The sequence below is a fragment of the Lepidochelys kempii genome, chromosome 24 (assembly GCF_965140285.1).
Source record: "Lepidochelys kempii isolate rLepKem1 chromosome 24, rLepKem1.hap1, whole genome shotgun sequence".
Taxonomy (NCBI): domain Eukaryota; kingdom Metazoa; phylum Chordata; order Testudines; family Cheloniidae; genus Lepidochelys; species Lepidochelys kempii.
In genome coordinates, this window is record NC_136403.1 from 12959581 (window position 1) to 12974180 (window position 14600).

At 60.7% G+C, this 14600-nt stretch overlaps 1 protein-coding gene across 1 annotated transcript in view; it reads right to left on the reverse strand.

Annotated features, from left to right (window-relative positions):
• Nucleotides 1–12493, reverse strand: part of ARHGAP33 (Rho GTPase activating protein 33) — a 58038-nt gene extending 45545 nt beyond the window's left edge. The window contains exons 1-3 of the mRNA XM_078850391.1: nt 12361–12493; nt 6903–7004; nt 2655–2749 (exon numbers count right to left, since the gene is read on the reverse strand). Of these exons, the coding sequence (XP_078706517.1) occupies nt 2655–2749; nt 6903–7004; nt 12361–12486 (323 nt within the window). The 5' untranslated portion in view covers nt 12487–12493. The remainder of the gene's footprint in view (nt 1–2654; nt 2750–6902; nt 7005–12360) is intronic.
• Nucleotides 12494–14600: the final 2107 nt, after the last annotated feature.

Here is a 14600-nt window from a genome sequence, read left to right on the forward strand (position 1 = left end):
GGCTGCTCCAGCTGCCTGCACGTATGCTATGGCCGGTGCCCTTCCTAACCTGAGACCAGGAGGGGGATGCAACCAACTGACTCTTTGGCTGGGAAGCGAGACAAAGAGAAGGAGGAGGAGCAACAGGGGTATCTGAGTTCGGGTCGCTGGAAGCTGGAACTCTACTTGTGGGGACTGGAAGAGGGGGAGTCCAGGGAGTCTGGCCCAAGACTCCCAAAATGGACTTGCTAACAAGTTCTGTTCTACGTTGTGTTTTTGTCGAATAATAAACCTGTTTTACCGGCTGGCTGCGAGTCACTGCTGTCTGTGGAGTTGGGATGCAGGGCCCTCTGGCTTCCCCGGGAGCCCTGCCCCAGCAGACTCGCTGCGGGAAGTGCACGGTGTGGAAGGGGATGCTGAATGCTCCGAGAAGGTCGAAGCTTCTTGCCCTGGAGACAGTGTAGCTCACAGAGAGGAGGCTCCTTCAGAGTCCCGGCTGGCTTCATACGGAGCAGTTCCAGAGCATCGCCCGGTGACTCCGTGACAGACACTGTCTGGGGACACTATCCCAGGACACCACCCCGGGGACACTGCCTGCCTGCAGATCCAGGCCCCTGCCTAGCAGAGACCTGGGCAAAGTGCAGGGAAGGGAACAGGGGACGAGGAGAGAGTCAAAGGCCTGGGACTGTTCAGCTTGGAAATGAGCGGATTGAGGGGGTAGGCCAGAGGGCTCTAAAAGCCTGTCTGGGGTAGAGGGAGAGACTGTGGGGTGTTATTTACCCCTTCAGCTAACATGGGCTAAGGGCATCCAGGGAAATTACCAGGCAGCAGGTTTCAGACAAACAGAAGGATGGACTGAGCGCACAGCCAGCTTGGAGAACTCACCACCAGTTGTGGGGGGGCCAGAAGTGTAACAGGGTTCAAAGAACGAGCTAAGTTCCTGGAGGAGGGGCCGGGCACGCGCTGTCCCTGAGCCGCTGACTGGCAGCCAGGGGCTGGATGGCTCCTGGCCCTGTTCTGTTTCCCTGGCCCAGGCCCCTGCCAGGCCCCGGACTCTGGGCTGCCCCAGCCGGGCTGTTCTTATGACAACACTTAGACAGCACAGGATACCCCAACACTGCTGTACCCCACACACCACAGGGTACACACCCCATGGTATCCCACACAGCTTGGGGTACCCCAACACTGCTGTACCCCAGACAGCATGGGGTACCCACCCCCATGGTACTGGACACAGCACAGGGTACCCCAGCACCACTGTACACCAGACAGCACGACATACCCACCCGCAGGGAACCCCAACACCGCTGTACCCCAGAGAACACATGGGGTACCAACTCCCCATGATATCCTATTCACCATGAGGTACCCAACCCCACGTGGTATGCCAGGTAGCATAGAGTAACCTGACACCCTGACACCCACACAGCACTGGGTATTCCACCCCCCCCATGATATCCCAACCCCCTGCTATACACAACCAGGGACTACAGCTGTCCACAGAACCCATCCCCCTTCTGTTGTACCCCAACCCCCCAAAGAACCCATCCCCCTTGTCTGTACCCCAACCCCCCAGAACCCATCCCCATTCTGCTGTACCCCACCCCACAGAACCCATCCCCCCTCAGCTGTACCCCAATCCCAACTGGGGACCCCGACAGCAGACAGAACACTATCCTGTTGTTATATCCCACTGTTGTTATATCTCAAACTCCAACTGCCCAGCATACAGCACCCCCAGAATACTCCAAGCACCCACAATATCCTAATCAGGTAACAGCCATGTACCCAACAGTGAGACAGAGCCCAGTGTCTCCCCTACCCCCTGCTATATCCCAGCCTTGGGATCCCCCCAGCACCCAGATACCCACCTCTATATCCCAGCCCTGGAACCCCCCAGCACCCAGACAAGCCCGCGCTATGTCCCAGCCCTGGGACCCCCCAGTGCCCAGACATGCCCCCCATATCCCAGGCCTGGAACCCCCCAGCACCTAGACACCCCCCCATATCCCAGCCCTGGGACCCCCCAGCACCCAGACACTCCCAGCACCTAGACACGCCCCCTCTCTATATCCCAGCCCTGGAACCCCAGGACCTAGAACCCCCCCATACATCCCAGCCCCCATGGCACTGAGACATGTCCCCGTCCCCGCGCTGAATCCCAGCGCCCCAGACTCCCCGATATCCAGACAGCCCCTTCCTCCCCCGAGCTATATCCCAGCCCTGGGACCCCCTGCACCGAGACACATCCTCCCTTCTGCTATATCCCACACCCCCAGGCCTCCCAGCACCAAGACACATCCCCCTCCCCGGGCCTCCCAGCACCAAGACATGTCCCTGGCCCTGCATTATACTGTAGCCCCTCGGACTCTCTGGCACCCAGACACAGCCCCATCCTTCCCCTGGAGCTATATCTCAGCCCACATATTAGAGGATCCTGTCCTTATTATTGTCCCTTTAATTGTCTGTTTCTCTAGCTGGACTCCCATGGGACACGTGCCCCCAAGAGGGGAGCCTGAGATCTGAACCCTCCTCTCCCATCGGCGACCGCCCAGCCCACAGGGACCCCAGCGGAGAACCCTCTCACTCCCCCATTGCATGGACGGGCTAGGCACACGTCATGCCACACTCACCAATAGGGGTGCCCCTCCCAGAGCAGGGCTCCCCCTGCTTACCTCTTGGGGGCTTTCCCCTTGACGCTGGTGGCTGTGTTCCCCAGGGGGCGGATCGGCCCATCCCCTGTCCCATCCAGACTGTCCGTGCTGCGGGCCTGCAACGGCAAATCAAACAGACCTCAGCCCCAATTTACCATCCCCCAAAAGGAGCCCAAAGTGCTCGCCTGGTGCTGAGTTGCAGCCACCTCACAGGGGAGAAAGCTGGGGAACAGCTGCACATAACACTGCACGGGGACAGATTGTCTGGTGCAGGAATGCAGCCAGCTCTGGGGCAGGGCAGCTGGGGAACAGCTGCACATAATGCTGCACAGGGACAGCTCACCCAGCACTGAGATGCTGCCCCACCCCAGAGGTGGCTGCATCCCTGCTACACGCCAACCATCCCAGTTCTCCCCCCTGCGCCATGTAATCCCATCCCCTTTAGCTTTAGCAGCCTGCGGAGCAACAATCTCCATGGATCAGGTTTCCCGTCAATAGCTGCCTGCTTAGATATTCTTTGCCATGACCCCCACCACTCCCTGCAGCTCCCCATTTTACCCTTTGGGAAAGCACCCCATCAACCCCAAATCCCTGGCACTATGCAGAGAGGCTGGGGGATTGCTGGGAAAGGGACATCTCCCCTTCTATTTCCACCAGACAGATTTGGGGGCAGGACCTTGTTGTGGGATGGAGAGGTAGGGGTACAGGCATGGGCAAAGGCAGCTCAGGAGGGGTAGAAGTCACCACACCCTACAGCTCCAAATGCATACGGAGCCCCAAACTGCAACCCAAAATCCAAATCAACCTGGGGCTGCATCAGAGCTGGCGTCCCACTAGCGGGGAAAGGCCCCATTCCCTGCCCTGGGGCTGGATCGGAGACCACATCCTCTCTGTCAGCTGCATGGATGCTCCGGTTATTGACTGCAAGTGGGGGAGCCCCAATGGCCTCAGAACCGAGTCAGGCCCAGAACCCCGGCCTGGCCCTTCTCTCCAAGTGGGATGGGTGTAAGGGGGGGTGGGAGTGGGGGATGCCATGGGGGCAAGGGGGCGCCTGGGCTCTGTGGGGCATAGCCCGACAGACCAGATCTGGGGAAGGGAGAAAGAAGACAAAGGGTGAGACAGACACAGGAGTGTAACACCCCCACCCCCGCACCTTACCTTCCCATCTCCCCGCAAGGAACTGACCCCCACAAACACCTGGCCATATCCCTGCTCCCCCACTGCCTCCTTCCTCCCACAAGAGGTTGCGTAGGAGACACCCCCCCACACTCCCGCCACCTCCATGTTGGGGCGGGGGGGGGGGTTAAGACACGTGGTGGGGGTTACATAACAGCTTCTTGCAATGGCCCAGTTCCTCCCACGGGGACCCAGGAAAAGCACAAGGCGCCCCCCATAACCCAGCTCCCTCTTCCCCAGCCCAGCTGACCCCCTTATCTCCCACCCCTACCTAGCTGCATCTCCGATACCTCGGTGAGCTGCTCCCCCATAACCCACCCCCAGCCTATCTGGCCCCCTTATAACCCACCCCAATAGTTTGGGGTTGGGGCTCTCTCCCTGCACAACTCTGGTGTGCGTACTCATTTCCCCCATCTAGCTGCATCATTCAGGGTTAGGGGGCAGAATATCCCCGCACTGGATTAACAGAGACCTTCATTTCCTGTGCAAAAGTGGGGTGCACAACCCCTCATGGGAGGCTAAGATTGGCTGCTAGGTGATTTCAGGCAGAAAGGGGCCAAGACCCCAAAATACAGAGCAAGACAGCTGGAAAAATTATAGCCCCCTCCCAAATAAAAACTGATGAGAGAAACTGGGTGCCCCGAAATACTTACAGCATGGGAGTGGGACTGCCAAATCTTGGAGCATTTATAGGGGAGATTCCCCTGGCCCCCCAAAAGAGGATTTTGAGGGTGTGGGGATTTTGGAACTGGGATTCCCTGCAAAATCTCCCCACAAAAGTGTGAGAGGTGTGCACTGTGTCTTCCCCCCAAATCTTTATGGTCAGGGAGGTTTATGGGGGGAAGACACCCCTAAAACTCCATAACCCCCAATCGGAGAGATGCCCCGAGGCGGGATTGTGGGGTCACGGGAGGGGACCCTAAATACACACTGGAATAGAGCCCCCAACCTGAGAGATGCCCCGAAGAGGGATTAGAGGTGCAGGGGAGGGGACCCTAAATATATATATGGGGGTTGGGATGGGGGTGGGACTAAGGAACAGGTGCATGTGTGGGGAGCGTTGGCGCCGAAGCCAGCCGGGAAGGGCGGGCAGCATTTTGGGGTGGGTAGAGGGTTAAACAAACATGGGGGCACAATCCAATGGGGACCCCTCCCCGTCAGCCCAGACAATAACCCCCCCCCCCCACTTACCACCATTGTGTCTCCGGACCGCTAGGAGGAGCCGGGGGTGAGGGCCGGAGCCATGCGGAGGGGAGGGCGGCATCTAGCAGGGACAGGACCCCCATCCGCAGCCCCCCAGGGAGGGAGCGTGGGTGGGGGGGTCAGCTCCCACTGGCCATGGGTGGAGAGCGGCACAATGGGGCGGGAGGGTGGAGAAGCTGGAGAGAGAGGGAAGGAGGCAGACGGGGAGGGGGAGGAGACACACACCGGGGGGGGGGGGGGAGACGGACTGACAGAGGGACGGACGGGCGCTCCTACCCCCAGAACAGAGCCTCGCCGGGCTCCGAGCCGCGGAGCGGGGGAAGGAGCCAGGCGGAGGGATGGGGGGACGGAAGGAGCCAGGCGGAGGGAGGGGCGTGGAGGGGGAGGCGGACGGAGACAGACAGACGGGGGAGCCGGGGAAGGAGGCGGGGAGGGGGGAGCGCGCGCGCGCTGGCAGCCCCCCACCCCGACGCCTGGGGAAGGAGAGAACGGAAAAGCTCCTGGGAGAGGAAGGCGGGGGGCAGGATGCAGGGGTGCCCCCCACGCCCGGCCCCACCGGGAAGGTGCCCCAGGGAGCGCCCCTGGGGCCGGGGGGCTGGGAGGGCCGCGCCCGCTGGTACGTTCCCATTGAGATGCAAAGGGGCAGAGGCACAATGGGCCAGGCGCCAGCAGCTGGGCAACCCGCACAAAGGGGCTTCTGTTAGCCCGGCTCGCGCAGCCCCCCCCGCCCCCCCCCCGCGTCAGGGAGAGAACCCAGGAGTCCTAGCCCCCCCGCTGTAACCACCAGACCCCACTCCCTTCCCGGAGCCAGGGAGAGAACCCTGGAGTCCCAGCCCCCAGCCCCCCACTCCCCTCCTGAGGCCCAGGCCCTTGGTGGCAGTGTCGGGGATGGGAATCCCCGGGGGAGGATGCTCCTAGGTCACTGTGTGCGGCTGTGTTCTCAGCACAGGATACATCAGGACCCCCCCCCAGCCTTCCCCCACAGACTGACCCCCAGCCCCAGTGTCCCACAGACTGACCCCAACCCCTTCCCCCCACAGATTGACCCCCCAGCCCCCCACAGACTTACCCCAACCCCTTCCCCCTACAGATTGACCCCCCAGCCCCTCACAGATTGACCCCCCAGCCCCTCACAGATTGACCCCCAGCCCCAGTGCCCCACAAACTGAGCCCCAGTGCCACACAGATTGACCCCAGCCCTCCACAGACTGACCCCCCCAAATCCTCCTCCCCACCTGAGCCCCCCCCAGCCCACTCTTTACCCAGTGTGAGGAACAGGACAGTTTAGGGTGTGGGGGGTGTCAGTGCCAGGAGTATTTGGTGTGGAGAGGGGATGACACAAGTGAGGCAATTGGGGGCTGCATGGGGGGCATGAGGGTGGGGGGAGTAAGGAGCTGTAGGGTGCAGGAGGGGGCTGTGGGGGGAACTGATCAGGGTGAAGGGAAGGGGAGGGATGGAGGCTACGGGGTGGCCAGAGTATTCCAAGCAGGGCTGCAAGTGATGGGGTGGGTCATGGAGTCTCTAACAGTTGGGGGGATGGAAAGTATTGAGGGTCAGGAGGGTTTGTGGAGGGATTGGGGGGCTGTGCAGGGAAGGGGGCCTGTGTGAGTCAGTGAGGGAGTCCCTGCTGCCTCCGTCTGGGGGTCTGCTCTGTGTGGGCTGGGTGCGCTGTCTGGGTTTGGAGTTACCAATCTGGGGAGACTCCTTGGGAGGGGGACTGCATATCTGGTTCAGGGCAGAGAAGTTGGGGGGCTGTGCATTGGGGAGAGATCAGGGAGCAGCATTGGGGTGCAGCTCCCAGACCCCTCCAGGAATCCCTGCCTTGCCCCCCAGCACTCACTGTGCCCATGGTGGGGCCAGGGGATGCCGAGTTCCCTTTCTGCTCCCTACCGTGGAGAGCGAGCGCAGACGAGGCGTCCACTTCTGCTGGCTGTTGTCCACCAAGGAGAATCGGCGCCGCACACGGGGCTCCATGGTGGGGGGCTGGAGACCCTGAAGCAGGGTGGGGGTCAATTGATGGGGTCCAGCTGTGACCAGGGTCCCTGCCACACAGGGACACTAATAAGAGGTCCCTGTGCAGCCTTACATGTGGCTGTTCCCCAGCTGCCCCACCCCAAAGGTGGCTGCCTCTCAGCGCTGGGTGAGCTGTCCCTGTGTGGTGTTATGCACAACTGTTCTCCAGCTGCCCTGAACCCAGAGGTGGCTGCATCTCAGCACTGGGCAAGTCGTCCCTGTGCAGAGTTATGTGCGGCTGTTCCCCAGCTGCCCCTGAGGTGACTGCACATCAGTGCTGGGTGAGCATCCCCAAAGGTCTAAGCTGCTTGGATCACATCTCGCTCCTCCTGCAGATACTGCTTCTGCTTCCTGCCCACATTTGGGAACTGCAGCAGGAAGCGGCTGGGGGTCGCCAGATCCTGTTGGCGCTTTAAATCTGGGGACTGTATTCTGAGCTAAGCGTGAGCTGGGTGCAGGCTGGCACGGCTGTGCTCCTGGCACTGAGATCCCCTTGTGCATGCTTACTCACAAGTCTCGCGCGAGCACCTCCCTGCCACACACGCTGGGCTGGGCCCTGTGCACCTACATCAAGGGTGGGCAAACATTTTGGCCCGAGGGCCACATCTGGGAATAGAAATTGTATGGTGGGCCATTAATGCTCACAAAATTACGGTTGGAGTGCGGGAGGGGGTGAGGGATCTGGTTGGGGTGCAGGCTCTGGGAAGGAGCCAGAAACGAGAAGTTCAGTGTGCAGGAGGGGGCTCCAGACTGGGACGGAAGGGTGCTGGGGGGGGTGAGGGCTCTGGCTAGGGGTGCGGGCTCTGGGGTGAGGCTGGGGATGATGAGTTTGGGGTGCAGGAGGGTGCTCTGGGCTGGGATCAAGGGGTTTGGAGGGTGGGAGGGGGATCAGGGCTGGGGCAGGGGGTTGGGGTGCAGGGGGAGGCTCTGGCTGCAGGCTCTAGGCAGCGTTTACTTCAAACAGCTCCTGGAAGCAGCGGCATGGCCCTTCTCCGGCTCCGACGCGGAGGCACAGCCGGGTGGCTCTGCTTGCTGCCCCATCCGCAGGCACCTCCCCCACAGCTCCCATTGGCCACAGTTCCTGGCCAAAGGGAGCTGAGGATGCGGCACAGGTTGCCTCTATGCGTAGAAGCCAGAGGGGGGCCATTCCACTGCTTCTGGGAGCTGTGTGGAGCAGCCCCCGTCTCTGCTCCCTGGCTGGAGCGGGGAAAGCCCCAGACCCCAGTCCTCAGCAGGAGCAGATTAAAACAGCTTGCGGGCCATAGTTTGCCCACCCCTGACCTACATCCTCCTGGGTACACTCACCTGTGCCCAGTGAACAAGGCTACTCTGCCCCGCCATGCACATCCCCCCATGCCTTTTGCACTAGGATGCCCTTCGTGCTCACCACAACTGTCCTCTTTATCAATAGTCCAGCACCACTGCTTACATAGAAGGCTCGCCTGGCGCTGAGATGCAGCCACCTTTGGGGCAGGGCAGCCAGGGAATAGCGACACATAATTCCACACAGGGATGCTCGTCCACTAATGAGATGCAGCCACCTCTGGGATGGGGCAGCTGGGGAAGAGCCACCCAGCGACACCACACTGGGGCCAGCTCTGACTGCAAGGGGAGAGCGTCCCCTGCTGATCCCCCACCCTGGTCCCTGCAGCCCCCTGCAGGTTGTTCTGGAGGTTTCCCCACCCACATCCCTGCCCAGCCCGAGGCTGCAGCCCCAGCTGGATTGAGACTCGCCAAGCAGGGCAGCAGGTTTCAGAGAGCAGGGCTGGGGCGGTAGCACTGGGGCTCTGCCAGGTATGTCTGGGGGCCTGGCTGGGCCTGTCCCACTGTCATAGGCACAGCACCCCTGTGCACTAAGTTTGCAGATGGAACAAGGCTGGGGGGTCAGAGAGCAGAACCCCCTAGCACAGGCTGGGGCTGGATTGAAGCTGGTGCCCCCTGGAAGGGAAAGGCCTCATGCCCCAGTCCCACCCCCCAAGCCAGCTGCTTGTCAGAGTCTCAGTTGTGAGCTAGCTCCGTCACCTCCCACGTGGTCTCTGGCTGTGCTGGTGCCATCACGTCCCACAGAACTTCAGCTTTCACGGGCTGCTAAAGCTTCTAGCCTTAGTGGTTGGGACAGACCAGCGGTTCTCAAACCTTTGTACTGGTGACCCCTTTCACACAGCAAGCCTCTGAGTGCATCCCCCGCTTATAAATTAAAAACACATTTTTATATATTTAGCACTATTATAAATGCTGGAGGTAAAGTGGGGTTTGGGGTGGAGGCTGACAGCTCGCAACCCCCCATGTAATAACACTGCAACCCCCTGAGGGGTCCCAACCCCGTTTGAGAACCCCTGGGATAGAAGCTTCCTGGGTTTGCTGAGAGCCTGTGCCTGTCGCTGAGAGAATGGGGAGCTTCCCCACCTGTGACCAACCCAGCAACGCTGCCTGGGTCTGCTGAGAGCCTGAGCCAATCACGGGGTGTGTGTGGGGGGGGGGAAGCTGGCCTGCCTGCCTCCTCATGATCTCCAAAGTCCAGTGTCCCTGACATTCACTGTTTCCCCACTGGTGATCTTGGTGGCAGGGGGCGCAAAGGCTGGGTGGAGGGCAGGGCAGGAAATGCAAAAGGAAGAGACAGGCAGAGGGGGAAGTGCAAGTGGGGAGGGTGGGAAAGGAGGGAGACAAAAAAAAAAAGGCTGTATAGGGAAGGGGGGTGGGGACAAGGGATTTCCCTCTCGCCCCCCCCCGCCCCGCCCACTGGGAAGGCAGATGGGCTGACAGCTGGGCTGGGGCTTTCCCAGGAGGCTGGGGGAGAAAGGACCCCGTCGCAGGAGAGGGGCTGGGGGGCAGTGAGTGACAGACACACATATGGAGGGGGACTCAGCTCCTCCAGCAGGGGTCAGTACACACACAGAGCTGGGCTCATCCCCTATAAGGGGGGGGCAGTGTTCACATGCACACACATGCCAGCTGCACAGACGTGGGGTGGAAGGAAACCCCAGTCCCGTGGAGCAGGGGCCCCTGTGGCCCGGGGAGGCAAGAAGAAGCTGCGTCAGGAACCAGAGTGACTCTGGTAGATGTCTGGGAGCAGGGCCAATGGGGGCGGTGTACATGTGCAGATGGATAGACAGACGTCTGCACGTGGGCATGGATGGACAGGCAGATGGAGGGATGGATGGATGGATGGAGGGGTAAAGGATATGTGTGGGCAGGGGCGGAGGGGTGGGTGAGTGGAGGGTGCATGTGGGAGGGCAGATGGAGGGAGGGGTGGATGTGGGGAAGGATGGACGGATGGATTGAGAGGTAGAGGATATGTGTCAGGGAAAGGGGTGGGTGTGGGGAAGAATGGGGGGTGGAGGGTGCACGTGGGGGGCAAATGGAGGGAGGGGTGGGTGTGGGGAAGGACAGATGGAGGGTGCATGTGGGGCAGGGTAGATTGGTGGGAGGATGGTGGATGTGTGGAGTGGGGCAGATGGAGGGATCATAGACCCATAGCAATGTGGGGCTGAAAGGGACCTGGAAAGGGCATCCAGCCCAGCCAGGGCTCTGTCTGCCCTGCTTTTAGAAGCCTCCTGCGCCGGGACTCCCTGCTTAGGTTCCTGTCCTGCCCCGGGGCACCTGCCAAGCTCCCCACATACAATGTCCAACCTTAGCTGGCCTCACAGCACTGCTGCCCTTTGCGCCTGGCCCTGCCAAGAGGCCTGGCTGCCCGTCTGCACAACACGCCAGAGCCAGTGTCTCAGCTCCAGCTTCCCGGCCCCAGGTTTCAGTCTCTCCTCCCAGCCCAAGGGTCCAGCCCTTTCCTCCTTTGCTGCTTTCCTTGCAGCTTTGCCAGCGGCCACATTCACCCCCGTTGCGCAGCACCCAGAACCGGACCCAGGACACTGACCGAGGCCTCCTCGGCACGGCTGCAGAGTGGCTCCTGTCTGGACCCCAGGCCCCTGCTGGCCCAGCTGGAACCACGGGCGCTGGCTTGGCACTAGTGTTACTCTGGTGACCTATATCTAGCTTAACAAATTTATTTGAGCATAAGCTTTCATGAGCTACAGCTCTCCCCCAGCTCCTTCTCTGCAGGACTCTCCTAGGCTGGCAGCACGAGCTGGCACCTGGGCAGTGGCTCCCCCTCAAACCAGGGCTACACTCAAATCGTGCGGCAGTAGAACCACACCACTGGGGGTGTGAAAATCCCCCCGAGCGAGGCAGCTGCACTGGCCTAACCCCAGTACAGACAGTGCCCTGGAGACTCAAAAGTGCTCCCGGGGACATTCATACCCCGCTCATGGAGGTGGTGCAGCGGCACCAGGCAGCATTGCATCGACCTGCCTTAGCCTTGTGTTTTGCACGTGGCCTCCGTGAATTTCAGCAGGTGTCTCCTGGGCCGTTTTTCCAGATCACTTGGGTTTCGAATCCTGTCCCCCAAAGCACTGGTGCTCCGCCTGGCTGGGTGCTGTCTGCAGATGCTACAAGCTGCCATTAGCCCAATCCCTGATGAAGATAGTGCTCAAAACCGGAGCCAGGCTTGATCCTGGCAGGCCCCACTCGGTGCCAACCACCGACCCGACCCCCTGGGAATGGGCACCTGCCCCCAAGCAGACTTGGCTAGGCTGCGTGGCCCTGATTTGTTCAGTAGGTCACGTGGGACAATATCAACAGCCTCACTGAAGGGGCAATAGCTCATGTCAACCACCCCCCCTTCCCCAAGGATAGGCCCTGTCAGAGGAGAGTGGGTCATGGACATGATTTGTTCTGGACAAACCCATGTGCCCCAAACAGTCAGGTCTCACTACCCCACCTGCTAAGGGCCAATCTCTCTCCCCGGCTGGTCTAGGAGCTCCTAGATTGTGCCTATGCACAGACAGGTGCGATGTTTCCCTTTCCAGGCCTTTGGGATCTCTCCTGTCCCCCACCAGTTCGCAAAGGTGGAGTGGGCATGTAGATGGATGGAGGGGACGCGTGGAGAGGGGCAGGTGGATGGATGGATGGATGGAGAGGGCACGTTGGGAGGGGTAGATGGCAGGGTGGATGGAGGGGCACGTGCAGGAGGGGAGCGAACGGCTGCATGGGGAGGAGGCCAGCCAGAGGCCCCTGGCAGAAGGTGTATGGGGAGGGGCAGGAGACCAGCCAGGCACTGCCCTGATGGGCAGCCAGTGCAAATGGGTGCAGGCAGCAGACCAAGCGAGCGGGGCGTGAGCCAGGAAGCGACAGAGCAGGAAAGCCTTCACTGAACAAGCGGGCCAGGATCCCTCGGACTCAGGTGGTGTCTCCACCCCCTCGGGACTCTGCAGCTGGTGCTGCCCAGCCCATGGGACCCAGGCATCCAGGGTACTGGTAGCATCCCCCCAGGCCCTCCTACCTGTGGTGGCTCAGAGCCCGTGTCCAGGGGCACCAGGGGCTCCAGTGTGGGGCCTGGGGAGCTGTGACTCTGCACTGCCTCGGGCCGCCCAGTGCAGGAAGCTGGAACCCACAGGTTAAACCACATTGTTGCGCTGCTTAGAGGGGAAGTCGAGTTGCTGATCCGTTCCTCCCAGGCTGCCTGCAGGGAGCTGCCCTGGGCACCACGGGGGGGCTGGAGGCAACAGGCAGCATCAGCACATGGCACTGAGCTTCCCAGCCCCTACCCTGGGGCCAGATAGGGCTGGCGTCTCTAGAGGGAAAGCCCCCGCCCCCACCCCCACCCCAGCAGCCAGCCAGTCCCCCCAGTTAGAATCACAGAATATCAGGGTTGGAAGGGACCTCAGGAGGTCATCTAATCCAACCCCCTGCTCAAAGCAGGACCGATCCCCAATTAAATCATCCCAGCCAGGGTTTTGTCAAGCCTGACCTTAAAAACTTCTAAGGAAGGAGATTCCACCACCTCCCTAGGTAGCGCATTGCAGTGTTTCATCACCCTCCTAGTGAAAAAGTTTTTCCGAATAGCCAACCTAAACCTCCCACGCTGCAACTTGAGACCATTACTCCTTGTTAGCTGATGACAGTCTAGATCCATCCTCTTTGGAACCACCTCTCAGGTAGTTGAAAGCAGCTATCAAATCCCCCCTCATTCTTCTCTTCCGCAGACTAAACAATCCCAGTTCCCTCAGCCTCTCCTCATAAGTCATGTGTTCCAGTCCCCTAATCATTTTTGTTGCCCTCCGTTGGACTTTTTCCAATTTTTCCACATCCTTCTTGTAGTGTAAGGCCCAAACCTGGACACAGTACTCCAGATGAGGCCTCACCAATGTCGAATAGAGGGGAACGATCACACCCCTCGATCTGCTGGCAATGTCCCTACATATACATCCCAAAATGCCATTGGCCTTCTTGGCAACAAGGGCACACTGTTGACTCATATCCAGCTTCTCGTCCACTGTAACCCCTAGGTCCTTTTCTGCTGAACTGCTGCCGAGCCATTCGATCCCTAGTCTGTAGCGGTGCATGGATTTGTCTAGGGCCCTCTGTATCCTATCCCTACCCTCCAGCGTATCTACCTCTCCTCCCAGTTTAGTGTCATCTGCAAACTTGCTGAGGGTGCAATCCACACCATCCTCCAGATCATTTATGAGGATATTGAACAAAACCGGCCTGGGGACCAACCCTTGGGGCACTCCACTTGATACCGGCTGCCAACTAGAACACCCATGGGTGCTGCGGGTCAGGATTGAGGGGCACCGGCAGAGCTGGCGGGTGAGGGAGGCTGGGACAGCAGGGGACTTTAGGTCCCCCGCCCTTCTCCCCCCAGTAGCTGTGGGGACGGGAACTGTCCCCGCCCCCGTGCTGCTGGCTCCCACTTCCTGTTTGCAGGCGGCTGGGGCCAAAGCGCCGAGAGCCCAATTTAGCCTCCAGCTTGTGCTCACTTCCTGAGCATGGGACCGAGCTGGGCCCAGCCCCAGAGCGCTGGGGGGAAGGGATCACTCTGCTGGACTAGAGGCAGCTGGAGCAGAGGAAAATCCCGCTCTGCTGCCAGCGGGACAGGGTGCAGCACACACAGCGATGCAGCTGGTATCCCAGCCAGCAGAAGGCAGTGAGATGTATGTATGTGTACACACCCCGCTCTTCAACACGGGGCAGCAGGATACACCCCCAGCCAGGGGCAGTGTCTCACAGCCCCTTCACTCAGCACCCCACTGCCCAGTTCCCCCCAGGGGAGCTGTCCTGGCAGGATGTGGTTGCCATAGGCAGGGAGCGGGGCCCCTGACTTTGTGGTTCCCTGTGGGGTGGGGGCCATGGGGTTGGCAGCACACACACGGCTATTGAGGACTGGACACACAAGGGGCTGATTATGAGGGGCTGGGGGAGCCAGGAGCTGGCACTTGTGGGCCTGACACAGGTGCTAGCCCCAGGCCAGGGAGAGCCAGAGTTGGGCACAGGGGGCTGGGCAGAGGGCCAGGCTTCCTCACCTGGGGGGCAGTACAGGAGGAGGCATGGGGCTTCGCCGCTAGGGAGCACCAGCTCTTTCTGGGAGGCAAACTCCCTAGAAAGGAAAGGCCTCCGGCCTCATTCCCTGCCCCCTTGAGCTAGCCAGCCCCCAGTCATGGGGCCAGATAGGAGCTGGCACCCCCTATACCCCATTTCCACATCTCAGAGCCGGCTGCAGACAAGCCCATCCCATGCCAA